Source organism: Vanellus vanellus, assembly GCF_965231255.1.
Source record: "Vanellus vanellus genome assembly, chromosome: 23".
NCBI classification, from domain to species: domain Eukaryota; kingdom Metazoa; phylum Chordata; class Aves; order Charadriiformes; family Charadriidae; genus Vanellus; species Vanellus vanellus.
This window is the reverse complement of record NC_138928.1, coordinates 1700214-1727297: the sequence shown is the minus strand read 5'-3', so window position 1 is coordinate 1727297 and position 27084 is coordinate 1700214. Positions and strand designations below refer to the sequence as shown.

General features: G+C 54.5%; 2 protein-coding genes across 2 annotated transcripts; one reads left to right on the top strand and one right to left on the bottom strand.

Annotated features, from left to right (window-relative positions):
• Window positions 1-5249: 5249 nt before the first annotated feature.
• Window positions 5250-8920, bottom strand: UBE2T (ubiquitin conjugating enzyme E2 T). The gene is made up of 6 exons (XM_082494498.1): window positions 8739-8920; window positions 8312-8381; window positions 7684-7789; window positions 7086-7184; window positions 6565-6648; window positions 5250-5536 (listed from the first exon to the last, which is right to left on the bottom strand). The coding sequence occupies exons 1-6, from the start codon at window positions 8845-8847 to the stop codon at window positions 5411-5413; spliced, it is 594 nt and encodes a 197-aa protein (XP_082350624.1). The 5' UTR covers window positions 8848-8920; the 3' UTR covers window positions 5250-5410.
• Window positions 8921-14244: 5324 nt separating this feature from the next.
• On the top strand, window positions 14245-26380 carry LOC309680738 (cryptochrome-1-like; the record flags this gene model as incomplete). Its single annotated transcript, XM_082494445.1, has 10 exons — window positions 14245-14657; window positions 15647-15763; window positions 17471-17618; window positions 19356-19496; window positions 20351-20521; window positions 20686-20826; window positions 21561-21712; window positions 22731-22828; window positions 23364-23474; window positions 25440-26380. 10 exons carry the CDS (start codon window positions 14245-14247, stop codon window positions 25601-25603), a joined length of 1656 nt encoding a protein of 551 aa, XP_082350571.1. The 3' UTR covers window positions 25604-26380.
• Between the last annotated feature and the right edge of the window lie 704 nt (window positions 26381-27084).

The following is a 27084-nucleotide window of genomic DNA, read 5'->3' as shown; positions in this document are numbered from 1 at the left end:
GGCGGCGGCACCGGAAGCGAACGGGCGAACGGGCCGCTTCCGGTGGCGAGGCCCCGCCCCGCTCGGCGGTGACGCCCCACCGGGCGGAACGGCGGGGAGGGGGCGCTGCGCGGGCGCCGCTCTCTGATTGGCCGCACGCGCTGCCCGTCACTCTCCCCTCCCCGCCCCGCCGGCTGTTGGGCGCTGCGATTGGGCGAGTCGCCCGCCTGACGTGCCGGCGGGAGGCGCTCTAGCCCGCCCGCGCGTCTCGCTGGCCGTGCGCTCTGCTTCCCCCCTACGGGCTGGGCGCCGCGCCGCGCCGGCAGCGCCACCTCCGGGAGTCCCGTGATGGCGGCGGGCGGGCCCCCTAGGGCGGGGGGGAGCCGGGGGGGTGCGTCATCCCACCGCCGTACCAGGGAGGGGACACAGACCCCCGCAGGGCGAGGCCCGGGCCTGCACTGCCCTTCAGCCTGCGGTTACAGTGACTCTGCTGCCCCGTTACCACGGCAGCAGTGCCCTGAGGGGTGCGCGGCCTGGGGAGACCGGGCCCCGTCCCTTCCTCTGTGTCCGTCCCCGATGGCTGTCGGCCACGCCGGCGCTGTGGGTCCCCCCTGAAGGCCGTTGAGGGCTTCCCCGGCTGCCAACAGCCCCAGAGAGCAAATGTCCCCAGCAATAATTGATGGCCGAGGTCGCCCTCGGCCTGTCGGGGCCGGCTCGTCTTTCCCTGCCCGGAGGTTTAATTACCTCCGCTAAGGACAACCGCCGCCGGAGACTCCCCTCCGCCGCCCGGCACAATGGCGGATCCTGTTCCCCATCAATCATTCATGTCCCCATCGCTGGAAGGGGTTTCTCGGGGGCTGCTCGACCGGGAAGCGGGGGGTGGGGTGGGGTGGATTTTCCAACCTTCCTGGCGTTAAATAGGCGCTGCCGGTGCCGGGGTGGGTCGGAGGCGCCTGGGTCACCTGCTGTCCCCGCAGGGTGAGTGGTGGCGGGGTGTGGAGGGCAAGACGGGATTCAGGGCTTTTTGGAGGTGCAGTGGGGGGTGGGAGGTGCTCTGGGGATTTTGGGGGGCTGCGTGCTGGATGGGGGCATCCCTGTGTCCCGCCGGAGCTGGGGCTTGTCCAGGACAGGTCGGGGCTGGCTGTGACCAGGGCTCTGCTCTCCTCTCTGCAGGGACCAACGCTGCCGTGTGTTGTCCCCCCACGGCATCCCCATGGGTGTCTTGAGCTGCATGAAGTACCTGATGTTCATCTTCAACGTGCTGGTGTTTGTGAGTCCTCCTGGGCCCGGCGGGGTGGAGGGGACCTGTCCCCGGGTGGGTGACACCAGCACAAGGGAGGGGACCCCAGCAGAGGGTAGAGCATCCCCATTCCCCGTGGGGCCGGTCCCTGCGTTCCATAACTGCAACGTGTCCCGCAGGCTGGGGGGACGTGCCTGGCGGGCGTGGGAGTCTGGGTAGCTGTGGACCCGGCTGGTTTCCAGGACATCGTGGCTACCAAGGCGGTGTTGAGCGCGGGTGCCTACCTGCTGCTGGCCGTGGGCATTGCCCTCTCGCTGCTGGGCTTCCTGGGGTGCTGCGGGGCCCTGCGCCGGAGCCGGCCGCTGCTGCTGGTGGTGAGTGAGGGGAGACGGGCAGGGAGGGGGCTGTGGGGTGCAGGAGCTTACGGGATGCAGGGAGCCAGGGCATGGAGGCTGTTGGGGATGCAGGACCAGGGGATGTGGGGATGGGGGTGTTGGGGGATACAGGGACCAGGGGATGGGGGGTGTCAGGGGATGGAGGGTGTTGGGGGATGTGGGGACCAGGGGTTGGAGGGACCAGGGGGTGGAGGTTGTTGGGGGATGCAGGGACTGGAGGATGGAGGGTTTGGGGGGACGCAGGGAGCCAGGGGATACAGGGACCAGGGTACGGAGGGTGTTGGGGGATGTGGGGTGTCCCCGGAGGAGCCCGGTGTTCCCCATCCTGGCCCTGTCAGCTCTCAAACACCCCCCGCCCCCAATCCAGTCCCCACCTTGTGCGTCTTTCAATTTAGAGCCCAGAGGATTCTATAAAGCCACTGAGTGGGGTCACTTCTCTCTGCAGCCACTGGCTTGTCCCACGTGGCACTTCTGAGCTTTTCCCCCCAATGATGAGGGCTAGAACCCCCTTTCTGAGCACCGACACCCCAAATTCTTTGGTGTCCCCAAGCTCTGGCAGCCAGTGCTTGTTTTTAACCCTCCTCCGCCTTGCAGCCACGGCGTTCGGAGATGTGGCACCTGTCCCCAGGAGCTGTGCACTTGTCCCCTGTGTCCCCCTGGTCTCAGGGGACGGGCAGGGCTGGCTGCAGCGGAGGGGAGGAATAGCTGGAGTGAGCTGCCCACGGGGTCGGGCTGGTCTCTGACTCCTCCGTCCCGCTGCCTTCCAGTTCTTCATCCTGGTGAGCCTTGTCTTCATCACGCAGCTCGTCGGGGCTATTCTCTTCCTGGTGCACTGGAAACAGGTACTGTCCCCGCGCCCTGACGCCGTGCCCAGCGTGGTCACCATCACTCCTCCCTCCGTCACGCCATGGGTCATGGCCCTGAGTCCCCCAGGGGACCAGGACCGGTGCAGGGATGTCCTTTCTCACCCTTATCTTCAGCGCCAGCACCCTGACACAAGCAATCGGGTGGGTGGGTTCCATGGGTGGGTCCCCACATCCCCTCGTAGAGAGCTGGCACCCTGGGGAGGGTTAGGGGGAGTGCACAGCCCCCGCGGCCCCGTCCCTGGCACTGGTCCCCCAGCGCTCACAGATGGCACCAATCCTGCAGATCCAGCCCGAGCTCTTCCTCTCTGAGCTGCGGAGGAACTACCGCGGGGACGAGAGCACTGAGGTCTTCTCCACTGCCTGGAACACCCTCATGGTCACGGTGAGCAGCCGGGAGGCTTCTGGTGGGCTATGGGGGGTGTGGAGCACCCATGGGACCCACCAACAGTGACCCCAAATGCAGGCAGAGGGCTTATGGACCCCAGACAGACACCGAGCGCCACACTGAACTGTCCCCACTCCCTCTGCCATGTCCCCCAGTGACATCCCCCCCATTTTGACAGTGTCTTGATGGCATTTCCCTTCCATTTCAGTTCTCGTGTTGTGGCGTTTTAGGACCTGAAGACTTTGGGAATGGCTCCCGCTTCCAGGAGCTACACCCGGGGATGCCCTGGCCGCGGGCATGCTGTGCCCGGGACGGGCTCCTGCAGGCGGGTGAGCTGCTGGGCTGGGAGCAGTGCCAGGACAGGAGCCCCGGCTACATCCACGAGCAGGTAGGACGCGACCCTGCCGTGTCCCTCTCCTGTCCCCAGCGCTTCCCAGGCTCGTGGCAGTGGGGCAGCACACTCTGCCCCAGCCTCGAGGACAGGTGCCTGGGACACTGCCCGCCCGTGGTTTTGCAGCCCGGTGGCTCCCCGAGTCCTCAGCTCGTCCTGACCCACCATGGTGCCCCCCACGTCCCCCTGATGTCACCCTCTCAGCTCCCTGCAGGGGTGGGGAGCACGAATGAGCCCCTCCATCGTCTCTCCCCCTCTCCCAGGGCTGCTTCTCCACCTTCGGCAGGACCTTGCAGAAGTACATCTCTGTCCCTGGGACTTGCAGCTTGGCCGTGCTGGGCATTGAGGTGCTGAGCGGGGCTGGAAGGAACAGGGTGGATGGGAAGGGACAGGGCAGGCAGTGGGTCACCTCGCAGGGGCTCTCTTTTTGCTGGAACCATGGCCTGTGGGTGGAGACACCATGAACGGGCTCAGGGTGGGCTTCTCCACGCCTCGAGCGGTCATGATCACAGCCAGAAAGCGGGTGCACACACAGCAGGTCTGTCTCGGGGCGTAAAGCCAACCTCCTGCTGCGGATCAGTCGGGTGAGAGGACTGGGGAGGGTTTATTTTGCTCCGTGGGCACTGGAGGGGAGATGTGCAAAGCTCAGGAAGGGTCGAAGTGCCTCCTTCAAGGTGGTGTCCCCTGTGCAGCCCCTCGGGGGGCACAGCCATCACCCGATGCTCGGTCCCACCAGGGGCAGAGGACAACAATCCTTTAGTCCTGAGGCTCTCAGGTATCAGCAAACAGCAAGGTGCGAGCGTGGGCCGGCAGCGGGGGGCTAACCCGCTTGGCCCCTCCTGCCATTGCAGATCTTCGCCATGTTCTTTGCCTTTTGCCTTTATTACAACTTTGACTGAGCGGGACGAAGCGCGGCAGAGAGGAGCTGAGAGCTTTGGGAACTGCAGCAGGCAAGGACGCTCCGTTTCCTGGTGCAGCACAGCCCAGCGCTGCCGCTCTGCACTCTGATTACTTCTCCGAGTCCTCACTCTGCTCCAGCCTGAGGATGAGCCTGGCTGGCTTTTTCTTGGAGCAGGGACAGGACACAGGTTAAATTCCTTAGAAGCAACCGCGCAGGGCAGGAGGATGGGCACCACAGAATCGCAGAGAGGACCTCTGGAGCTCCCCCAGTCCCATCCCCCACCAGAGCAGGGGCACCTACAGCAGTTGCACAGGACAGCGTCCAGGCGGGTTTGGAATGGCTCCAGAGGAGACTCCATACCTCTCTGGGCAGCTGTGCCACCCTCAAAGAAGTTTATCCTCATGTTGAGATGGAACTTCCCATGTTCCAGTTTGTGCCCGTTGCCCCTTGTCCTGTCACTGGCCACCACTGGAAAGAGTCTGTCCCCATCCTCTTGCCACCCGCCCTTTAGATATTGATCAGCATTGATGGGATCCCCTCTCAGCCTTCTCCTCTCCAGGCTGAACAGCCCCGGGGCTCTCAGCCTTCCCTCAGCAGAGAGATGCTCCAGTCCCTGAGCACCTCTGTAGCCTCCGCTGGACCCTCTCCAGCAGTTCCCTGTCCTTCCTGACCCGGGGAGCCCCGAACTGGACACAGCGCTCCAGATGTGGCCTCCCCAGGGCAGAGCAGAGGGGGGAATGCCCTCCCTCCACCTGCTGGCCACGCTCTGCTTGATGCCCCCCAGGATGCCATTGGCCTTCTTGGAGCCTTAATGCCTATCGTTTAGTAGTTTTGATGTTACAAAGAAAACAAAGCTTTACCGGAGAAGGATTTCCACAACTAGTCCTAATGCCTCCGTTGCTCAGCTCCTGCTCTCTGTGCGTTCTGAGGCAGGGACAGTAAAAGAGGAACTGAAATACACAGCGCTGATCCCATTTCTCTGAGAGAAAGTTCAGAAATCAGAAGCTGAACCGGTACTTCCCGTTTCCCTTTTCTTCCTTTATTCCGGAAGCGCCACACAACAAACCAGAAAAATATATATAAATGAAAACTTTATATTTTATTTACATAATGGAACTTTTCACAAAGAAAAAACTCCTAGGAAACGGAAAAACAGAGCCAACTACAGCTACATATTGGTTAAAATACTGAGGTATACCTGTGCAAAGGACAGCGAAAGCAAAGGTGACAGCCACAACGAGAGCAAAAACCACTTATGAATCCAGGCGAGTTTTCTTCTCCTTCTTGCTGAGGTTACTCCCTTTTCTTTTCTGCATGGCAGATTCATTGGCAGTAGTCATTTTGGTTTGGTTTATTTTCTCTTCCAGAGGCTTGGAAGCCTGTGATGACACAAGAAATAAAAGTAACAGCTGTGAATAATTTAGTTTTACAGCCCTCAGCGCTGCTGTGCACTGCCAGGTCTGTGCGCGGGGACCTTGGAACAGGCTCCCCTCCGCGAAGATCAGAGCTGAGCTTTGATGCAGTGACCCTTAATTATCCTGCTCCCACTACTGGAAATGTTAGGAAGGGGGAATGACAGGAGAGCAGGATAACGATTGAGCCTGGAAGTGCCACATGCGTGGACGAGCCAGGTCGCTCTGGGGCTAAGCGCGTTGCTGTAAAGATCTCCTCACCCCGAGCCCTTCTCAAAACCCATGCAATTAACTTGCAAATGTGTTTAGAGCCGGAGTAACTAGCATCACTCGTGGGGCTTCCAGGCAGAAGCCCTTTCCCTCTCGGAAAGCGTGTCGTCCCGGTCAGGTGCAGGGAAGGAAAGCTCCCAGGTAAGGGAGAAGGCCCAAACAGAACTGGTTGTTTTTGGAACTGGTTTTGATCTGCTTCAGTGCAGTTTATTTTTCTATGCGACTCCTCTGTGAGATAAGTCAGGGTGCAGAAGGGACACAGGAAAAGAGGAAGGGTGACAGCAGGAAGGCTGCGCTGCTTCGGGGATTTAGGGAGACTGGTCAGCAAACGGCCGAGCAGGTGGAGAGGGGGTGTAGCTGAGCACAAGGCACAGCCCCAGCGGCACACAGAGTTGGCAGGGAACAGAGCCGGGAAAGAAACAGGGCTGTGGGATCACTGGGGAAAGGTTTTATCAGGCTTCGGTCTTACTCGTCCTTCCTTCTTCTTGAGAAGCACTGCAATTATTTGTGGATGAACACATTTATTTGGAAGGAGTGAATCTAATCTTAAAAAAGAAAAAGTCTAATGAAATTAAATACGCACCCAAAACACAGAACAGAAGAGGAGGAAAGAATGCGGCCAAAAGCAGCTGCACAAAGTGATCACGAAAGGCAAATTGAGACCCGACAGACTGTTCACAAACACGGAGCTACACTCAGCTGAGAAAGCAGAGCTTGTTTCTTACCCTACTCTGCTGGCTCGCGTATTTCTCAGTCCACTCTCTGGCATTTAGCAAGAACAGTTGCTTGTTGTACTTGTACTCCGAGGACTAAACGTAACGAGCAAGACAAAAGATAAGAGATTTGATTCAATACAAACATCAGACCGAGGAGCTGGGACTAAGGTCTGGCGTTAGGACTCTTAAACCAAAACCGCTACAAGCATGCAGCACGAAGCATAAATATCATTTTGCTTGCTTTCATTTGCTCAAAGAACACACGCTGACGTTTCCACTGGCAGGCCTGAAGACAAAACCGTTACCATCTCTTTTCCACTGTTGGCAGAAACCCTGTACCGCAGACCCCAGCTGCTTCAGGGCAATGCCATCATGCCCCCAAGGTCTCATCCAGATCAAGCTATACCACGATGTAATGTGCTAGCACGTTAATCCAGAGCAAGTGAAGCAGAAGCACAGCCTAAATCTAACACATCGTTCCTTCCCGGTCTGCGCCCACGGCCACAAGAGAGGAAGAGGAGGTCACGTACTATGTCTGCCATGAGAGGGTCGTCAGGGTTGGGCTCCGCCATCAGCAGCTGGATGGAGGTCAGCAGCGTGGAGATGTTCAGGGAAGGTCTCCACGCACCCTTCAAGCAAACAGAGCGAGAGAAGCAGTTAAGCAGAAAGAAACCTGCCCAGGGGCTGCCTAGAGAAACCTCGTGACTTAAGAGCATATAAACCCCACCTGCCCACAAGCTGCCTCAGGACTTACAGCATTTAATCCCCCCCCAGAAAACACCAGATCCATTCGCAACACACATGCTGCGGCCTCTCCGAGGCAGCCTGACCGGCCACAGGCCGTATCCCGCACGTCTCTGCCAGGTGGGTACTGGGGTAGCCCGCTCTCACAGGGCCACCGAATGCCTTTTGAGTCCAATCCTTAAACCCGTGGAAACTTATATGAAACAAAGAAGGTCATGTTCTAGTCTCTAAACAAAGGACATGCCGCTCAAAAACGTTACTCCCATGCCCATGTGTAAATAAGTCAGTAGCGAACAGACATTCAATAAGGCTTTTACAAGAAAAAGATAAGGAGTTCATTATCCTCTTCAGGCTCGCTTACCCATGCCCAAGTAGCTATCTTACCTTTGGTGGTAATTTAAGAACATCCAGGCAAATCCTTCCAGCAGAGTCGATGTTAGGATGATAGATAGGGGTCAGAAAGCGAATCTTTGGGGGCTCAAATGGGTACCTTTAAGGGATAAGTGTTAAGAAACAAAACTATTTTTCTATTTGTATGCCAGTTGCTTCATCACCCAAGCAATGCCAATCGTTTCCTCCTCCCAGCCATTTACTGGGCGATATCCTTCCCCACAAGTTTTGGGAGGAGACAGCGCTCTGCCTTTGATGCTTTCAGCTGTGTCCGACTAGCACCTTCCTGGGTACCTTTCCACAAAGCAGCAACACAATAGGAAGCTTTCTACTCATGAATGAGCTCCTTTCCAGGAAGCTTCAAGACAATATGATCAGGTAGAGACCTCATCATAACACTTTTAGGTTGTTAGTCACACATTTTAGGATGCCCAATGTGAAATAAGCCAATGGAAATAACCATTCCTTAAAGGAAGGGCCTCACCTAATTAACCACATTCTTTGTTGGGAGGCTAACGGCAGACCAAAATGGTAGCACTTGTATCAAATATCTTGCATCAGTCAACTTATATTTGAGGAAGCATGATGCCAAGTACTTAACTCGATGTCATTGCCTGCTTACCTTTCAGGAACAACTATTTCCAGGTTGAATATTCCTTTCTCATATGGTGTGTCCGCACCTCCTAAAATTTCTTTAAAAGCAAGATTAAAACAGAAGCATTACATTCAAAATCACCTGACTTTGTCCAACAGTCTCCATGTACCTCCTGCGGTTACAGAACCCTAACACTGCTCATATCCAGGAATAAAATAAATGTCATCTTATCTGAGACCAGTTCCACCCCACAGCAATCAAAACCGCAAGCAGACTGACTGAGCCATAGGCCAAATGTTTAAAGAAAAACAAGAAAATGAGCCCAGTTTCCTAAAATTCCACACTTCCATGCAACCCTAACCCTAAAGTACATGCCACCCAGCAAATCCAAACCTAGCAGCAAACTCTAACGCAGCCCTTACTTATAGAAAAGTCCCACTGGAGAAGTACGTACGTGCTTGTAGGTTATCGAGCTGGTTTTCATTTTGCCAGCAGGTGATGCCTGGAGGTGGCTCTGCCGTCAAGAGGGAGAGCTCCCTCTTCAGTCGCGAGGCTCTTTGCATTGTGTTGAAACTCCAAGAAACTGGATTTTATTGCTGGCAAAATTAGCTTTTCAAAAAAGCACTTAATATTGAGATTTTTTTTTGGCTAAGGAGAATTAACCTGTGTTTCAAGTTCTTATCCTGATGTGATATGCAGAGTCTCAGGAACCTGTTCCTGGAGCTGCTCTCACATCCAGCTAGAGGAAGAGAACCAAATCCCACCTCCTTTATAATCAGTCCTACTCCTCAGTCCCCAGCTGAATCTAACAAACCCTCCCAGCCCGCCACCGGGCTCCACACCCCTAACGGGACTGTGACACCTGGGACAACCCTTGTCCATTCACAGACGCCCCTGTCTGCCCCAGACGTGCCTCAGACCGGGATACCCCCTCCCTCAACCCCCCCTGAGCAGACAGGGAGCCTCCTCCCCCCCGCCAAAGGCACCCCGCTCTCCCTTTCTGTGTAACCAGAAAATCCAAAGGTGCCTCGGGGATGGGACACCCCCTAGGCAGGACCCCCCCAGCTCTGCCCTTCCATCTCCATGGGCAGAGAACCTCTTCCTGAGCACACAACCCCACCTCCCACAGCCAGGGCCCCCCGAGGGGGGACAGCGGGGACCTGGCCCATACGACCCACCCCAGATCTACCTGCTCACCCCTAAGGAGGGGGCAACCCCTCCCTGGCTTAACTACCCCCCAGGCCTCACATTCCAACCCCCCCTCCCCCAGCACAGCACAGCCCACCCCACACAGACCCAGCCACCCCCCACCCCCGTGGCCTGACCCCCTCAGGAACCATCCAAGCCCCCCCTCAGCCCAACTGTACCATCCCCCCCCCCCTCAGCCTGACTACCTCCATGGAGGAGCAGTTTCACCCCCCATCCCTCCCTCAGCCTAATTATCCTAATTAGCCCCTCACACGGACAAGGACAACACCCCCCCGGCGCTTAACTGCCCTCACAGGGGTGGTAATGGCCTCCCATAGCCTAACCCTCCCAGGAGCCCCCCACCCTCACAGAAACCCACCAAAACCAGCCTTCCCACGCTAATTACCCCTGCCACCGGCCTAATTACCCCCCTCAGCCTAATTATCCCCTCACACGGACAACGATTACCGCCCCCCCCTGCCCCCCCCGGGCCTAACTGCCCCCTCAAAAGGGTGGCAACGACCTCCCCCCCCTCGAATCCCACCAGGAACAGCCTCGCTGCTTCCCCCACGCTAATTACCCCCTTGCCCGCCTAATTACCACCCTCAGCCTAATTACCCCCCCCCGGTTTAACGCCCCCCTCACGCACCCGCAACGCGAGGCAGCCCCCGGTGGCGCGCGGCGGAGGCGGGACTTCCCCCGGCGCCTAGCAACGGGGAGGCGCGCCTCACAGGCAGCCCCGCCCCGCGGCCCGCCACGCCGGCGCTGATTGGGCACCATCTAGCCCCGCCCCCTCGACGGCGGCCGTTCGAATTCGAAGCGGGAGAGCGCTGCCATTGGAAGAAGCCGGCAGGCGGGCACACAAGCCCCGCCCCCTTAATAAAATCCCGCTGAGTGGGCGTGGCTTACGCAGTGTGGGGCCAGCCGCGGGCGCTGACGGGACGGTGGGGGAGTGGCCTGAGGCGGGTTCGCCGCCATGGCCCGGCCCCTCCGCTCCTCCCCCGGTCGGCGTTGTGTAACGGGGCACCGCGGGGTCAGGGGCCGGGCGCCGGCCTCCGGGAGGAACCACGGGCCGCGGGGAAGGAGGTAAAGGCGGACCGTGGGCGCCGGGGGCTGGGCCGCTCGCCTCACGCCCGCCTGGGGGCATCACACGGCCTCCGCCCTGTGGGGGAAGAGCCGGCCGAGCCCCTACAGGCGGGTGGTTTTGGGGCTGTTTTCTTGGTGTGACTTAAAATGTCATTTTCTTGTATAAGTGCTATATGTTTATCACCTAAGCTATTAGAACAAGAGGAAATAGTACAGAGATGTTGGATTGACAGCAGCCTCAGGTCTGGCTCGATGTGGAGACTGGGGCGATGTAACCAAATTAATGCAGAAGACTGGGATTCTTCTTAAATCCCAATTAAGGAACTGTTCTCAAGCCTGTCAAGTTAAACAACTTAATGGTGACACTTATTCCACTTCAGAAGCCCAAACCGCAGTTTCAGAGGGCAGTCGCGAGGCTGCTTTTCCCAGCTGGCTGACACGGGTATTTAAAGCTTTATAATTGCATTACTATCGCTTCCTAAGCGGCCAGGCTTATAGCCAAGGAGAACATCCGTGGTTTGACTTCACTGGGCAACCGAGAGCGCCCGGGGAGGGAAATTAAACCGTTAAAAGTTTTCCTTCCCAGCTCCTGGGCCGCGGCCCCTGCGTGCCCCGTCTTGCCGTGCCGGCTGCCGTCCTCCTCCGCAGGCAGGAATTACACAAAACCTTAAGTCGCTCAAACTGTCCTCTATGCGGAATCCACCTCGATGCGTATATTTGTGCTATTTAGGAGCGTTTAAGCCTGGGCGACTAATTTCTCGATGCTCGTAGGAACAGGACGGTGATGCTTTGATGACCGCTGCGTCCTTCCAGCACATCTCCGCCCGCAGAGAGAAATGCTTCCCGGCGGGAGAGCCGTGATCAGCGCTTGCGTGGCATCTTCTTTTCGGGGTGACATGTTGTAAAGACCTCAGAGTGTCAGCCAGATAAACCCTCGAGGTAAGGCCCGGTCATCTGATTTGGGTTTTTCCTTGCTTTCCGTCAGGGTGTACCTGTCCCAGAGGGTGGGATGTGTCAGGTGCGAGGCTGTATTTTTCTGCCTGCGCTGACTGAATTTTTTGATGAGCGGACGTAATGCAGATGTGGCAGAGAGTCTGCCTGGCCTTGCTGGGGGAACGGCCTCGAGTCACCAGTTCACGGAGAGTTAGAAGATAAATCTTAACGTAAAGTCAATGGACAGACAGTGCCTGCTCCGCCTTCCCCCCACCACCCCAGAGGATCTTCCCCTTCCGGCTGACAGGACAGGAGCATCCGAGGGTGCTGTCCCTTAGTGCTGAGCCACCACCTCCTCTCTGACACCACCCAGTGATGGGTCCCAGCTCCCTACGCAGCCCTGACACCACGTCGGCTCCGGGCTCAGACCCTCCCCAGTGTGCCCCAGCCCCTTTTAGAGCAACCCCCACTCCCCGCCAGCTCTGATTCCCCCAGTCCCCTGCACTGGGATCCCCAGAGCTGCCCCTAATCCAGGTCCCTTCTAGCCCTGGTCTGGTGTCCCCACTGCCCTATGCCCAGTCCCTGCCCTGGTGTGTCCCCACTCCCCATGGCCATGTCCCACTGGCCCTGCAGGGGGTGGCACTGCTGGAAGGGCTGGACCCCCCACCCCTGGGACACCCGGGGCTCGGGGCCATCCCATGGGCTGTGAGGGGCCGGGAGCCCCCAGGCTTGGGCTGGTCCCTATGGGTTATGTGGGACCTCAAGTTTGGTGCTGCCCCATCGGCTGTATGGGGCAGTGGGCTCAGGGTGACCCCGTAGGCTATGGGGGGAGTGTAGGGCCTCATAAGTTGTGTCCTGAGATGGTGGCGTTCCCATAGGCTCTATGGGGAGTCCCCCCAGGCTGTGTGGGTCTACATAGGCCCGGGCTCAGAGCAAGCTGTGTAGGGCTGTGGGGCTCCACAGACTGCCCGAGGCCATGGGGCACTGGCTTTGAGCTGACCCTGTGAGCTCTATGGGGCCCTGGACTCGGGGTGACCCTGCAGACGGTGTGGGGCTGCAGGACTTGGTAGCCCCTGACTCGGGGCAGCCCCTCGGTGCGGCCAGCTGGTGCAGGCTGGTCCTGTGCTCCTGCCACGGGATGCAGGGGACTCTTCTGGCATCCTTTGCATGTTTTTTGTTTGTTTTTTTTTTTTTTTTTACCCAAAAGGATCATCTGGGTGCTATTGCCGAGCAGTGGGAGAGTCGCCTTGTTTTTCCTGTTCTCCCGGGACGTGCGGGCAGGGCGGTGCCGGAGCCGGGGCGCAGGGCAGAGCACCCCGCAAAGCCCCAACCCCTGTGCTGGGCCCTGCACGGTGCTGCCCAGCGCCCGCCAGTTCACAGCGTTCGCTTATCAGGGGGTGCAGCGGGCTGTGCCACAGCCTGGGAGAGCGACTGGGTTTGTCTACGTGACGCTGATGAGCAGTTTTGGGAACGGGACAAGCGAGATCATCTTTTATGAGGCTGGTAAAGCTGTTGATTGTGGGTTGAGCGGGGACAAGGGGCCGAGTCACCTGTTGCAGCTGTTTGGGAGGGTGTGAGCAGAGCAGTTTGGCTGGAAGAGCTGAACTGGATTAGAGATTATTGTTTGGTTCTTTGCTAATCTCTAATTTCTTAATTCTGGGTGGTAAGGCTTGAATCAGAAGCAGGTGTGGACCCTCCTGGGAGGCGGGTGCGGAGTGGGAGAGAGCGAGTCGAGGAGACGTCTCTGGGTTTGGTACAAACACAAGGTGGCAGCTGGGCTCGTCCTTTCTGTTTGCTGCCGTTTCTGAGTCCATCAGCAGCTTCTCAGGCTCTGCCCTGAGCTACCCCAGACTGAGAGGCAAAATCTGCCCTCCTCCCTCTCCTCTGAACTCAGCTGAAGCACGTCAAGGGGGAACGAACTTGTGCTAATCCCTGCATCAGCCCCATCTTAGAAAAAGAGTAGTTTTATGCAATTATCACCGTCTGGCTCTACTATGGAGAAAGGAAGTTTTTTCTCCTGACACCTAGAAGCACCGTGAGGTCTCCTGGGGTTAGGAAAGACGGATGAAAACTATGGCAAAGCGATGAATTGAGATATTATGCTCCTGTTCCGGTGTTGGTTGGGCTGCGCTTTGCTTTCCCTTGTTTCACCTTGCGGCCTTAACAGGCTTGTTAGCGAGGAAACATGCCGTGTCTTTCCGATGTCTCCTGTTGAAATCCAGAAAGGCTTTTCGTTGCCCGAGCGAGGGTTGTATCAGGTCTCTGACGAGATGAGGGCTCCTGCAGAGCTGTTCTCCCCGCAGCCCGTTGTGTACAAACGGAGGCAGAGCTCCCTGGATCATCTTCTCGCTGTCGACTTACGGAGGGTTTGCTGATGGCCGCATCTGTGGGGTTATAAAGTGTTTTTGCAGTTAATGGAGCTCTGGCAGCTCTGTCCGTTTTGATTCCTTCCTTCTGGTGAGCGCTATTGGGATGTAATTTAATTTAGGGATTTAAATTAAGGGCTGGTGATACAGCTGCGGAATGGGAGGAGGTGGCTGAGGAGCTGGAGAAGAGTGGTTTGGTCCTGCTGCTGCTTTTCTCTCTCACGAAAACTTATCAAAAAGCAGAAGAGATTCGCAGTAAAAAGAGCTGAGGGCTGTTTGGAGCTCTCTTTCTAATTATTAATTGACCTTGTTCGTTAATAGGGATTGCGTATCCCCAAAGCCAACGGTTCCCTTCCTCTCTTAGCAGATCTCATCAGAAGAGCCGCAATGCCGCATCGCACCATTCATCTTTTCCGGAAGGGACTTCGGCTTCATGACAACCCAACGCTGCTGGCTGCGCTGGAGTCTTCGGAGGCTGTCTACCCCGTCTACATCCTGGACAGAGAGTTCATGACGTCTGTTCTGCACCTCGGGACCCTGCGGTGGCATTTTCTGTTGCAGTCCTTGGAGGATCTCCAGAAAAACTTGTGTCAGTTGGGCTCTTGCTTGCTGGTTATTCAAGGAGAGTACGAGTCTGTTCTCAGGGATCACGTCCAGAAGTGGAATATCACGCAAGTGACTCTGGATGCGGAGATGGAACCGTTTTACAAGGAAATGGAGGCCAACATACGACGGATGGGAGAAGAGCTGGGCTTTGAGGTGCTTTCGCTGGTGGGCCACAGTCTGTACGATACCAAACGGTACGTGACTGCTCCAAAGAGCAGCGAGGTGTTTCCGGGAAGCTTTAGTTTAGATTTAGCGAGTATCAGGGAGAAAAGGCCAAGTGTGTTGGTCCTTCTGGATCCTGATGTGTTCCTTTTGAGAAAATTGGACTATCTGAGACGGACTTGGCACTGTTCGCTGGAGAATTTTTGCGTGTTGGTCTGCGGGAAATAACAGAAGGGATTTTGGTGGGTTGCAGAGGTGTTAGGCTGTGATCTGAACCTAAAGAGTTTGTTAATTCTTTCCTTTTGGGCAGGTTAATTCACTTCAAAACTTGCATTAGCTACTCTTTTCAACAGAGTGGAAGAAGTTCTTTAACACATTTAATAGGATTTTTATATAATTTTTTTTGTCTTTTTTTTTTTTTTTTTTAATCTTTCTAACAGACTTTCACTGGTGTCTGGATGCCCTTGGATCCAAGCTGTTATTCAGAGCTGAAATGACTGAAGATATTGAAATTAAAAAATAATAGGGAGGTCATCAGTAGTGGCTAAAACAGCTTTAACAGTACAGTCCTGGAAAGCCCCAAATTTACATGAATGAATGGATAACTTGTCGTCTTAAATTCAAGCAGTCTGTTTGCACAGGAGATTGCTCACGTAGATGAGTTATTTACTGCCCTGAACCTGTTTTTTTTTGGTGTGTGGTCAGACTGCCTCTGGCAGCCCCGCAGGTGTCCCACACCTTGCCCTCTGCTGTCCGGGCTATGTCTGTCTGTACAGAGCTGCCCAGTTGAACCCGTGGCTGGCATCCCAGTCCCAATTTTGTTGTCTCAGGTTCAGAGAGACTGCTCTCGGGATGGGTGTCTGTTCACCCAGGGAAGTTTTACTTGGAAAACCTGTGATTTCCACATTCAGTTGGACAAACTGGGGCTGTTCCAGCCTGTGCTGTCACCTTCCTATCCATGGGCAGCTCCGGCTTCCTTCTTGGTTTGTATTACAGTGAAAAGTGATCTTATTTTATTTAGGATTTTGGACCTGAACGACGGGACTCCCCCATTAACATACAAGAGGTTCCTTCACATTCTGTCTCTGCTCGGTGACCCTGAGGTCCCCGTCCGAAACCTTACAGCTGAAGACTTCCAGTAAGTAACGGGTAGTCGGCAGGAAACTGCAGGTCCTTTTTTTTTCCTGCCCAAAAGAAGAGCCAGGGCCAAATGATAATGGGGTGTTTTAGCTGTTACGCTGCGTTACTTCTACACGCGGAGGTTATTGATTTTATGTACAGGGGGTGTGACTCTGCTGTTGGGAGGGGAGAGCAGATGAGAGGCGGCGCGGTCCAAAGACTTCAGGCTTTTGCAAGGTACATCGAGACAAACTTTGAAAATATGTAAAAATTTAACAGCGGAATGACCAAGGAGTTACAGGTCTCTCTCTCTCACAGGCACGCTCTAGATTCCTCTCAAATCCAGATTTAGGGCAGGAATTGGGTGAACCACTGTAGTTTTTCTTACGCAGAAAGTTCAGTGGAACAACCATACTGTTCCCTTCTGACTTTAAATCTCTTCTCTCCTTCCCTCTGCTGTATGGGAAGGAGGGACCGAGCTCATGTCTCCCAGGACTTGAGAAGAAGCTCAGAGTCAAGGATGTCTTATGTTTAGCTCTGTGTGAGGAGGTCAGTGGTGCAAAGGGAGGTAGGGTTGGGGTAGGAGGGAGCTGGCGCTGGGGATGGGACTGCAGATCCTTGGGACTTCTGTGTCAGGCGCCTCCTGCGTGGCCTCAGCTCCGTGTCGGTAATGTAGGCTTAGGTCTTTCCATCTTGGTGGAATCCCATTAATTCCTGAATGTTGTCCTCAGGTAGTACCATGATAACACCCGTGTAAGTATTGGGATAGACCAGTTCCTATATTTTTTTTTTCTTGCACTGTTTTGTTTTTTTTTTTTTCCCTATTTTCCCTAATTTATTTATTTGCACTTTTTAAATTAATGATGATGAGAGATAAGTGGTTCACGTGCTTCCCAGCAGGCCTCTGCTATGCCAGTGCTCTGAGAGCTGCACTGGCCCCTTCTTCTGTAGGTGTCTGCAGCAGAGCTGAGGTCAGTTTTTTCCAGGTAAGCAAAAAGATCTCTATTGATCTTTTGAGTTCGTTCACGGTTTTCGAGACGTCTGCATACTGCTGACACTTCCCCGAACCTCCTCCTCTGGGTTTTACAAGGGGGAAATCCGTACCCTGATGCTCTTCTAGCCTCACGGGGGGAGCCTTGGGGAAGCCTCAGCAGCTGAGGCTGCGGAAGAGATGTGGGGGGGGCTGCTCAGAGGCGTGGGCTGGGGGAGCCCCCACCTTGGTTGGGAAGGAGCAGCTGGGGAGACGGACCAGGGAGCTGATCTGCCTCCTTCCCTACGAAACCTCTCCCCGGAGGCAAGGGAGCTGGAGCGGTGGAGGCAGCACCAGTGCCCCATAGTTACGTTTAGAGTCTGAGGAGGCTCGTGGCTCCCTCCCAGGGATGGATGAGACAGCGGGGGGGAAGCTGGAGAGGAGTCTTACGGAGCAGATGGGAAGCGAGAGGGATGTCTGAACTGTGGGGGCTGCAGCCGACTGCTCTGAGCACTGTAATTTGGTGGGTCTGTTCGTCTTCCCCCAATTCAGGCTAGAATTACCTGGAGCAATTGCAGGACAAGCTCTTTCTTTCCCAAGGAGAGTGCAGCCTGGGGTTTCTGGCTGTGCTTTCCGTTCCCCTGTGCTCCGGCTGTGCCGCGACAGAGGAGATCTTGGCGTGTGCAACGGGCAGGGATCTGCCTCCCTCTTCTGGCTCCGGTTCCCTCTTTGAACGAGGCCTCTCTCTCACATTAGGAGATGTAGGGCCCCTGACGCGGGCCTGGCTGAGTGTTACAGGGTGCCTCTCCCCGTGGATTTGGAGATCCCCCTGGAGAGCCTTTCCCCCTGGAGAGGAGGAGAGACCGAAGGGCTACAGCGCCTGGAGCAACACTTGACTGACCAGGTCAGCCTTGATTTTACGTAGGTGATGTTGGTGGCTCGAGGTGGGCTGGGGTTAACGTCCTCCTTTTATGTGTGGTTGTGTCTGGGCCTCGAAAAGCTGCTCAGCCGTGGAGTTCTGTTCCAGTTCTAGCTGAGTTTTTCCCCACTGGGGCTCAGCTCTTGGTAGCCAAGCCTGCCTTGGTGCTGGCCGCTTTTAAGTGGCCGCTTTACCCACTCCCAATTTCATAAAGTGGAAAAGATCTTCAGTGTGGTGCTGTTGGATGGAGAGAGCCATTCCCTGTGTTACAAAATCACCCGGCTCTCAGGGGAGAGCAGAGCTTCACGGCACCCATGGGTGAGAGGTGGCCTTGATGGTGGGCTTGGAGGTGGCCTGTGTATTTGGAGGTCGTGGAGAACAATGGCAGCCTGGTCTCAAGATCACAGAATCACAGAATGGTGGGGGTTCAAAGGGCCCTCTGGAGCTCCCCCAGTGCCACCCCCCGCCAGAGCAGGGGCACCTCCAGCAGTGGCACAGGACACCTCCAGGCGGGTTTGGAATGGCTCCAGAGGGGGAGACTCCCCCCCTCTCTGGGCAGCTGTGCCAGTGCTCTGCCGCCCGCACAGGAGAGAAGTCCCTCCTCAGGTTGAGATGGAACTTCTTACGGTCATGTTTGTGCCCGTTCCCTCCTGTCCTGTCACTGGGCACCACTGAACACAGACCGTTCCCATCCCCCGGCACCCGCCCTCGAAGGACTGATAAGCGTTGATAAGATCCCCCCTCAGTCTTCTCTTCTCCAAACTGAAAAGCCCCACGGCCCTCAGCCTCTCCTCGTAAGAGAGATGCTCCGGTCCCCTCATCATCTCCACAGCCCTTTGCTGGACCCTCTCCAGCAGTTCCCTGTCCTTCCTGTCCCGGGGAGCCCCAAACTGGACACAGCGCTCCAGATGTGGCCTCCCCGGGGCAGAGCAGAGGGGGGGTGTGACCTCCCTCCACCTGCTGGCCACGCTCTGCTTGATGCCCCCCAGGATGCCATTGGCCTTCTTGGCCACCAGGGCACATTGCTGGCTCATGGTCCTCCTGTTGGCCACCAGGACTCCCAGGTCCCTTTCTACAGAGCCGCTCTCCAGCAGGTCAGCCCCCAACCTGTACTGGTGCAGGGGGTTATCCCTCCCCAGATGCAGTACCCTACACTGCCCGTGTTGAACTTCATAAGGTTCCTCTCCACCCAACTCTCCAGCCAGCCCAGGTCACGCTGTATGGCGGCACAGCCTTCCGGCATGTCAGCCACCCCTCCCAGTGTTGGGTCATCAGCAAACTCGCTGAGGGTACACTCTATCCCCTCATCCAGGTCGTTGGTGAATGTGCTGAACAAAACTGGGCCCAGTACTGACCCCTGGGGAACACCACTTGTTACAGACCTCCAACAGGGCTCTGCACCGCTAACCACAACCCTCTGAGCTCTGCCTGTCAGCCAGTTTTCAATCCACCCCACTGTCCATTCATCTACCCTGCACTGCCTGAGCTTGCCTGTGAGGATGATGTGGGAGACGATGTCGAAAGCCTCGCTGAGGATATTGTTGTCCTTGATGGTGGCATTTGTGGGAGGATGGGCAGTGGGAGTATGTTCCATGTATGACATTGAACAGGTCTCTGAGATACAGAAGCCAATTATCAAGAGTTTTTTTTTTTCCCCCGTTTCGTTAGCTGGAGGTGTGTCACCTTGTTCTGCCTGAACCTGGATTTCTGTTTTTGTTTTAGGGCTGGGTGGCCAGTTTTACTAAACCGAGAACAATCCCGAATTCGCTGCTTCCAAGCACCACGGGCCTGAGCCCATATTTCAGTATGGGCTGTCTGTCAGTTCGCACCTTTTTTTATAGGTTGTCAAACATTTACGCTCAGGTAAGAAAAGAATTGGTCATAGTTAAGCAAATCCAGCACTCTCGCGTCTGACACGCCAGGCTGGGATTTAACACTCGCATCGTCTTGGTAGAGACCCGGTGGTATCAAAAAATGCTCCTTTGCTAATGTCTTCTCACAACGTCCTATGAAATCTGTGAGTGGCTTTCTATGTCGGGTGAAACACCTGTGAATGTATACAGCTTTTCTCGATTCGGTTGTAGAAATATGATAAATAGGGAGCAACGAGACCTGGAAGCAGCAGGGAAGCCCAGGGAAACCCTCCTGAAATTCAAGGAGTTCAAGACGTCTGCCTGGTGTTTAAGGGAAGTTTTCGATTGGTTTAGGCTGTTCAAGCAGTTTGGTTTTCCGAAAGCATCTATTTTCATCTTAGATTAGTTTTAACTACAGCATAAGCCAAAACCTCCTTCTGAAAACTTGTTTGGCTCTTAAGGAAAAAGTATGGTTGAAACCAACTCAAGAAAACCAAGGTTTCCCTGAACCTCCTTCTTAAGAGTATCTCTTGAGACACGGCTAAGCCACCCGAATCGAGTTAGCCAAGCAGTTAATATGTTAATAAATGCATGCTGGGTTTGAGAAATCCCAATGTGACACCATTTTGGAAGGCAGATGGGGAATGTTTGAGGTAACGCTGATGTCTAGCAGAGTTCAGCTTTGCTTTTGGGCATGTAGCGTTGCTTCAGAGCTTTGATTTCTGTGGCTTTCATGGTAAAGTGCCATGAAACCAGGCAATGTAGTTAGTTTAATCTTTACTTTATGGGCCTGACAGTCACAAAATGAGTGAGACTGCAACGGTAAATATGAACTGAAGCGTTCACCTCATGAGTCTTTTGCAGGCCAAGCATCACTCTCTGCCGCCGGTGTCGCTCCAAGGGCAGCTTCTGTGGAGGGAATTCTTCTATACGGTGGCATCAGCAACACCAAACTTCACCAAAATGGCCGGGAACCCCATCTGCCTTCAGATCAGTTGGTATGAGGATGCAGAGAGGCTCCACAAATGGAAAACGGTAACGGGAGGCGTTGCCACAACTGCTACGTTTCAGTTTAGAGTTTTTCTATTGCCCTGGGATTGTTCCCCGCTGGCTGGTTGAGGTGGGACCTACAGCAGCGTGTAGGAAAAGCGCAATGAAGCTTCATGCCGGAGGGCTGATGATTCTTTTCCGCTCTGCAGGCACAGACGGGGTTCCCGTGGATCGACGCGATTATGACCCAGCTGCGCCAGGAAGGCTGGATCCATCACCTTGCTCGGCACGCTGTCGCCTGCTTCCTGACGCGGGGGGACCTTTGGATCAGCTGGGAAGAGGGCATGAAGGTTCGCTTCTGTTTTTTTTTTTTGGTTTTTCTCTGTTCTGGCCGACCTGGAGAAACCCCTGCAAGACGGGAGCCTGGCAGTGGGAGGCGGTACTGTCGAGCAGTGCTGCGTTACTGAGCCTCGCTAGAAATCGCGCGGTTTAGGAAAACTCACGGTCTCTTGCGCGAGTCTGAGCCCCGCTGTACCGGGTGTAGCGGTGAGAGGTCGTTCCTGTCCCCAAGGCCTGATGATTTTGGATGATGAGGATATTGGGAGACCTGCTCAGGCTGCAGCAGGCCTCAAAGCCAGACCTTTGGGCTTTGGGTTGCTCTAGCACTGCGGCCTGCTCTAGCTTCCTTCTGGCAAACTGTCTTGCTGGAGAGCAGTCTCCTTTTTTCCCCGTGCGGGCGGTGAGCCCCTGGCGCAGGGTGCCCCGAGAAGCTGTGGGTGCCCCATCCCTGGAGGTGGTCAAGACCAGGTTGGACGGGGCTGGGAGCAACCTGGGCTGGGGGGGGGTGTCCCTGCCCAGGTCAGGGGGTGGAACCAGATGATCTTCAAGGTCCCTTCCAACCCAAACCGTTCTGTGATTCCCTCTGAGAAGGGTAGCCCAGACCAGCACTGTGCCAACCTTCACCCTTCATCTCCCAGCCTGTTTAGTTTTGGTTTTGTTTTTTGGTTTTTTTTTTTTTTTTTTGCCACGAAAGCAGCTGTTTCAGAGGTGTTTCTCTCTTTCTCTTCCCATCCCTGAAGCGCAGGTGTTTGAAGAGCTGCTTTTAGATGCTGACTACAGCATCAACGCAGGGAACTGGATGTGGCTGTCGGCCAGCGCATTCTTCCACCAGTACACGCGGATATTCTGCCCCGTCCGCTTTGGGAAGCGCACGGACCCCGAGGGGCAGTACATCCGGTAGGGCGATGCACCGCATGGCACCCTCTGCTCCGTTACCTGCCTTCCCTGGCTCCTCTTACAGCAGGAGCTGGTGAACTCGGTCTGTTTGAAACACAAACCCTTGTGAAACAGGGGTCATAGAAATGATTTTATTTGACATATAAGGAAACTGAGGCACAGAGAAGCAAAGAGACGTACTCATGGTTGCACAGGTGATGGCTGAGCGGGGCACTGGTTTGATTTGTGAGAACCTCTCGGCTCCAGCACCATGTTCCATCACCAGGCTGACTCCTCTTTCTAAAGCACTTGAGTAAAACTTGCCACAGCCGCACCCCCGGCTCCGGTCTGTGATGTTTCTTGGTTTTTGTAGGCGGTCTGATTCATTTTAGACACTTAAGTTTTATTTCCCACTCTGAGTGAGTCCTCTTTGCTTCAGAGTCTCGGTTTCCGTATCTCTGGACACGATACTGATGGGCTTTCTCGGACACAGCGGGTGATTTTACAGCTGACTGCGGTAGGAGCAGGCTGTGTTGACGTCTGGGCAAACAACTCCCATTTCCCCACACCTCCTCTTCCTCACCTCCTGTCTAGCTTTGTGTCTTGCCGAGGGGAAGCCCATGGTGACACACCTGACAGAGCGGGGCAGAAAATGACTTCCCCATCCTGTGAGAATTCTTTAGGTTCTTTTAATTAGTTTGGTTTTGAAATTTATTAAAGTTCAGGATGAAACGTCAGTGACAATGTTAAAAACCAAAATATTTCGGATGAAGTAAAAACTGAAGTAATGTTTAAAACGACCGATTTATTCTTTGCTGTGAAGTTAACTTTTGGAAGATACCACCCTATGGAGATTTCAGAACATAAAACCAGTTGGTTTTTTTTTTTTTCATGCAAAATGAATCAGAACTTTCCCATGGATTGTAGTATCAATATGATCACTGAGAATTAATATGGCATAGGTCGGTTTACACTTCTTGGAAACATTTGAGGAATTTATCTGCAGGGTTATATAAACCTGTCTTATTCCGTTTTTTAGGAAATATTTGCCTATACTAAAGAACTTTCCCTCCAAGTACATCTACGAGCCCTGGACAGCATCGGAAGAGGAGCAGAAGCAAGCGGGGTGTATCATAGGTAATTCATTCGCGTACCTCGCTAAGGATTCTGCTGCTGCTAACTGTCCAAAATAATTACGCGCGTGAGCTGGAAGCATCACACTTCCAACACAAGTCATGCATTTATCTCCTGAAAATGGATTAATCCAGCAGTCTACTTTCTGTCCATTCTCCTTTAAAGTTTTTCACTGGAGTCTAATGTCAAAGTACATATTTTTGCCTCAACTTCATGTCCTAAAAACTATTGGATCGCTGTAAGTTGTTGCCTTTGCATTTTATCCGTCTCAGATGCTTGGCTGTCTTTAAATAGTGTCAGAACATCTTGTGCTTTTACGCTTGCTCTAATGCATCTTTGAAGTCTGTTATAACCCTCTGTCTAAATGGGAGCTCTCACCCTTTGATGGAGAGACACGGGCGCTTCTGAAGAGCGGGTCATGTGGTCTATCTTAGATGCCGTTTATTTTAAGAAAAGCTGCAAGCGTTTGCCCTGGTGCAAATCCAGTGGGACGTCCTTGATCGGTTCTGTAAAGGCGGCCGTCTCCGTGTTCCACCAGGTCGAGATTACCCCTTCCCAATGGTGAACCACAAGGAAGCCAGCGATCGCAACCTGCAGCTGATGAAACGGGTCAGAGAGGAACAGTACGGAACAGCCCAGCTCACGAGAGGTAAGAGGTGCTGCGGCGCTGGGTACTGCCACGCAGAGGCTGTCACCAGCTTTGGGGATTGGGTTTGAGTTGATTTCCGGGACGCCTTTCCTCTTGGTTACCAACACTGTACACTGCTGTTCTAGTTACTGTTCAAATGGAATCCCAAGAGGGGAAAAACAGAGGTTACGCCATGTCCCTTCCCTTCTGGCTGCCCTTGCAGGGTGGGAGCTTGCTTCTGCCTGCTGGAGGAATGCCTTCCCAGAGCTTCTCCACCTTCTGTAGGTCTGCACAGACTCCCCAGCCCCTACGTTTGCCAGGTGTAGCTCCAAGGTGCAGAAATCTCCATGGCTCTGCCCACGCCTCTCGCAAACCGGAGCATCGTTGGTTGTCACAGCATCCCAGACTGGTCAGGGCTGGAAGGGCCCTCTGGAGCTCCCCCAGTGCCACCCCCCGCCAGAGCAGGGGCACCTCCAGCAGTGGCACAGGACACGGCCAGGCGGGTTTGGAATGGCTCCAGAGGGGGAGACTCCCCCCCTCTCTGGGCAGCTGTGCCAGTGCTCTGCCGCCCGCACAGGAGAGAAGTCCCTCCTCAGGTTGAGATGGAACTGCCCATGGTCACGTTTGTGCCCGTTCCCTCCTGTCCTGTCACTGGGCACCACTGAACACAGACCGTTCCCATCCCCCGGCACCTGCCCTCGAAGGATTGATAAGTGTTGATAAGATCCCCCCTCAGTCTTCTCTTCTCCAGACTGAACAGCCCCACGGCCCTCAGCCTTTCCTCGTAAGAAAGATGCTCCGGTCCCCTCATCATCTCCGTAGCCCTTTGCTGTAGTAGCCTCTCCAGCAGTTCCCTGTCCTTCTTGACCCGGGGAGCCCCGAACTGGACACAGTGCTCCAGATGTGGCCTCCTCAGGGCAGAGCAGAGCAGATGACCTCCCTCCACCTGCTGGCCACGTTCTTCTTGATGCCCCCCAGGATGCCATTGGCCTTCTTGGCCACCAGGGCACATTGCTGGCTCATGGTCCTCCTGTTGGCCACCAGGACTCCCAGGTCCCTTTCCACAGAGCTGCTCTCCAGCAGGTCAACCTCTAACCTGTCCTGGTGCAGGGGGTTATTCCTCCCCAGGTGCAGGATGCTACAGTTGCCCGTGTTGTTCATAGGGTTCCTCTCCACCCAACTCTCCAGCCAGCCCAGGTCACGCTGTATGGCGGCACAGCCTTCCGGCGTGTCCTTTTTACCATGATCTACCCTGCCCCGTAGCAGGAATTATTTGAGATTCCCACTGACCGCTAACAAGCAAAAAGCCCTTGAGAGCTGAGTTGCTTTAAGAAATTTACTTTTTCATCTTGTTTTTTTAAATTGGTTAAGTGTATGCATAACAAACGGGTAGGTATCAGGTAAGGCTGGAACACTCAAACTTTGGGGGAGCCTGAATTAATTAGGGATTGCCAGTCACACAGATGTTTCGCTTATGGCACCTGCGCTCTTAAAATTGAAATTCCAAGGGCTGTGATGAGCTCTGGGCCTCGGGGGAATCCTCTGCAGGAGTGTCAGTGAAGTGCTGAGTGTGCCATAGCAGCCTCTATATACGTTACAGAAATCCGACGTGCAGCAGCTGAGGGGATTCTTAAGTATTCCTCCCCCAATTGCTGGGGTCAGATGGAATTAATTGTTCCCGGTCCTGTGCATGCCAATGTATCCAGGAGGTTACATGTTGGTACTTCCCAGGTATAACCAAGGTATGCTGAGAGTTCTTCCGCAAACCCTGTGGTATTGGGCAGTAAATGTTGTGATTGCCGTTGGAGATCTGGAAAGCCAAAATCTGAGAACCGGAGTCCCCTGCTCCCGGCGTTGTCCTTGTTGCCTGTAAATAGAAGCATTTTTTGGTGTGCTTTGTAACTTCACCCGCTACTGTCCTTGCGGGCTGTTGCACCAAAGTCGGAGAAGGACTTGAAAACTTTAATTCTTCCCTTCTTGCCGTAGATGATGCAGATGACCCAATGGAAATGAAGGTAAAGCGTCACCACTCTGAAGGAAACGTATCGAAAGGAAAAGTGGCCAGGATGACAGAACAAAAGGAGATCCCGTCCGGGATTAGCCCTGGAGAACCAAAAAACGGCAAGAGGGGAGAGCCAGAGGTCAGCTGAACTGGAGAAACCGCGCTCAGCACTTTGCCCTGCAGATGGTGCCTCCTGTTTGCGGACTGACCTCCAAGAAAAGGGTCGTATCTTGAATGCATTGATTAGTGTGGTTATTTTGAATGAAACTGTCCGCGAGTGGCTTACGGCCGTTTGTTGCAGCTGTTAGGTGAATTCAAGAGGTGACTGGTTTCGACAGGACGTGATGCTTTAGTATTGTTCAAATCCACTTGCTGTTCACGCGTCTGTATAAATAGATTTAGTGATAAATACTAGTGTTTCCACCGTGCCGGATAAATGTCAGTTGAAGAATATATACGCATTAATGTGTTCACACATTAGTGTTAAAAGCATTATCTGCTGGTCTTGTAGAGACAGAGGTTTAGGGATTTTCAGGTACGGTTTTAAGCTCACGGGTTGTGCTTGCGGTCCCCAGTTTGGGGAGGTGGAGCAGAATGCAGCCCGTTGTGAGGTTGTATGTAGTTCTTATGACTTAAATGGGACTTTTTATGTGTTTTAAGGGCAATGTTGCAAAATGTGTCACTGAATTAGGGCTGGTGTACAACTTCATTCACCAGAATTCTGCTTCGTGGCTAATTCCTCTAGAACTGTAGGCTAGATATTATGTCTGTCACGTACCACGTGTAAAAAAAAAAATGTCTGGTTGTGCTGTTCACAAAGCTGGATCAGTCAGTTATCTTTGTTACGGTTGGGGTTTTGGTGGGGGTGAGGGGAGTGGAGTGGGTTTTTAATCTCTGTGGGTACTATTTTTGTTTTTTAAAAGAGATAAAAGTGATTTCTGACATGAAAAATGTAAGGTCCGTAGAGTAATCTGTTATCACAATTGGCATCCATCGGTCCTCTAATGCAAACCTGGCTGCAAGACGACTCCAGCAGCAATCCAGCGCTCCCAAACTCCTTCACTTTGAAAGCAGCCGTGGACCCGGTGCAGAAGTAGCGCAGGACTCATGTGCACCAGGAGGAGGCCAAACGCTGCTCCTAGCAGTCTTCCGATGCTGCTGGTGACCTGCAGGATCCGTCAGGGAAGCGCACGGTGGCGGCGGAGCGGCACTGCCTTCCGCTTCCGCGGTAAATACAAACACCGCAAGGGCTGTTGGACCGATCTGAGCGGCTGGTTGTACCCTCCTGCTGCCCCAAGCCCGCGTGGAGCTCCTGCAGGGGCTGATGTTACCGCACATTTTAGCTTTTCAGCAAACCTCACGATTTGCAAGGATGACTAGAAGGAAAGGCCGTTACTGAACCTTTGACGGGGCGGAGGGGGAGAGGGCCAACGCAGTGCTTGTAACTTCAGGTCAGATGACCGCTGCCCTGAAGCCTCCTGGTGCCAATCAGCTTCTTAATTGGTTTCCTTCCTGCTTAAAGGCATTTATTGCATCCGTCGCTGCGGTGCTGTAGCCCTGTGCAGGTGGCCACAGGAATGCAGAGCTGGTTCTTGCCTCATGTTTTAAGGCGTAGTCATTACCTTCAGG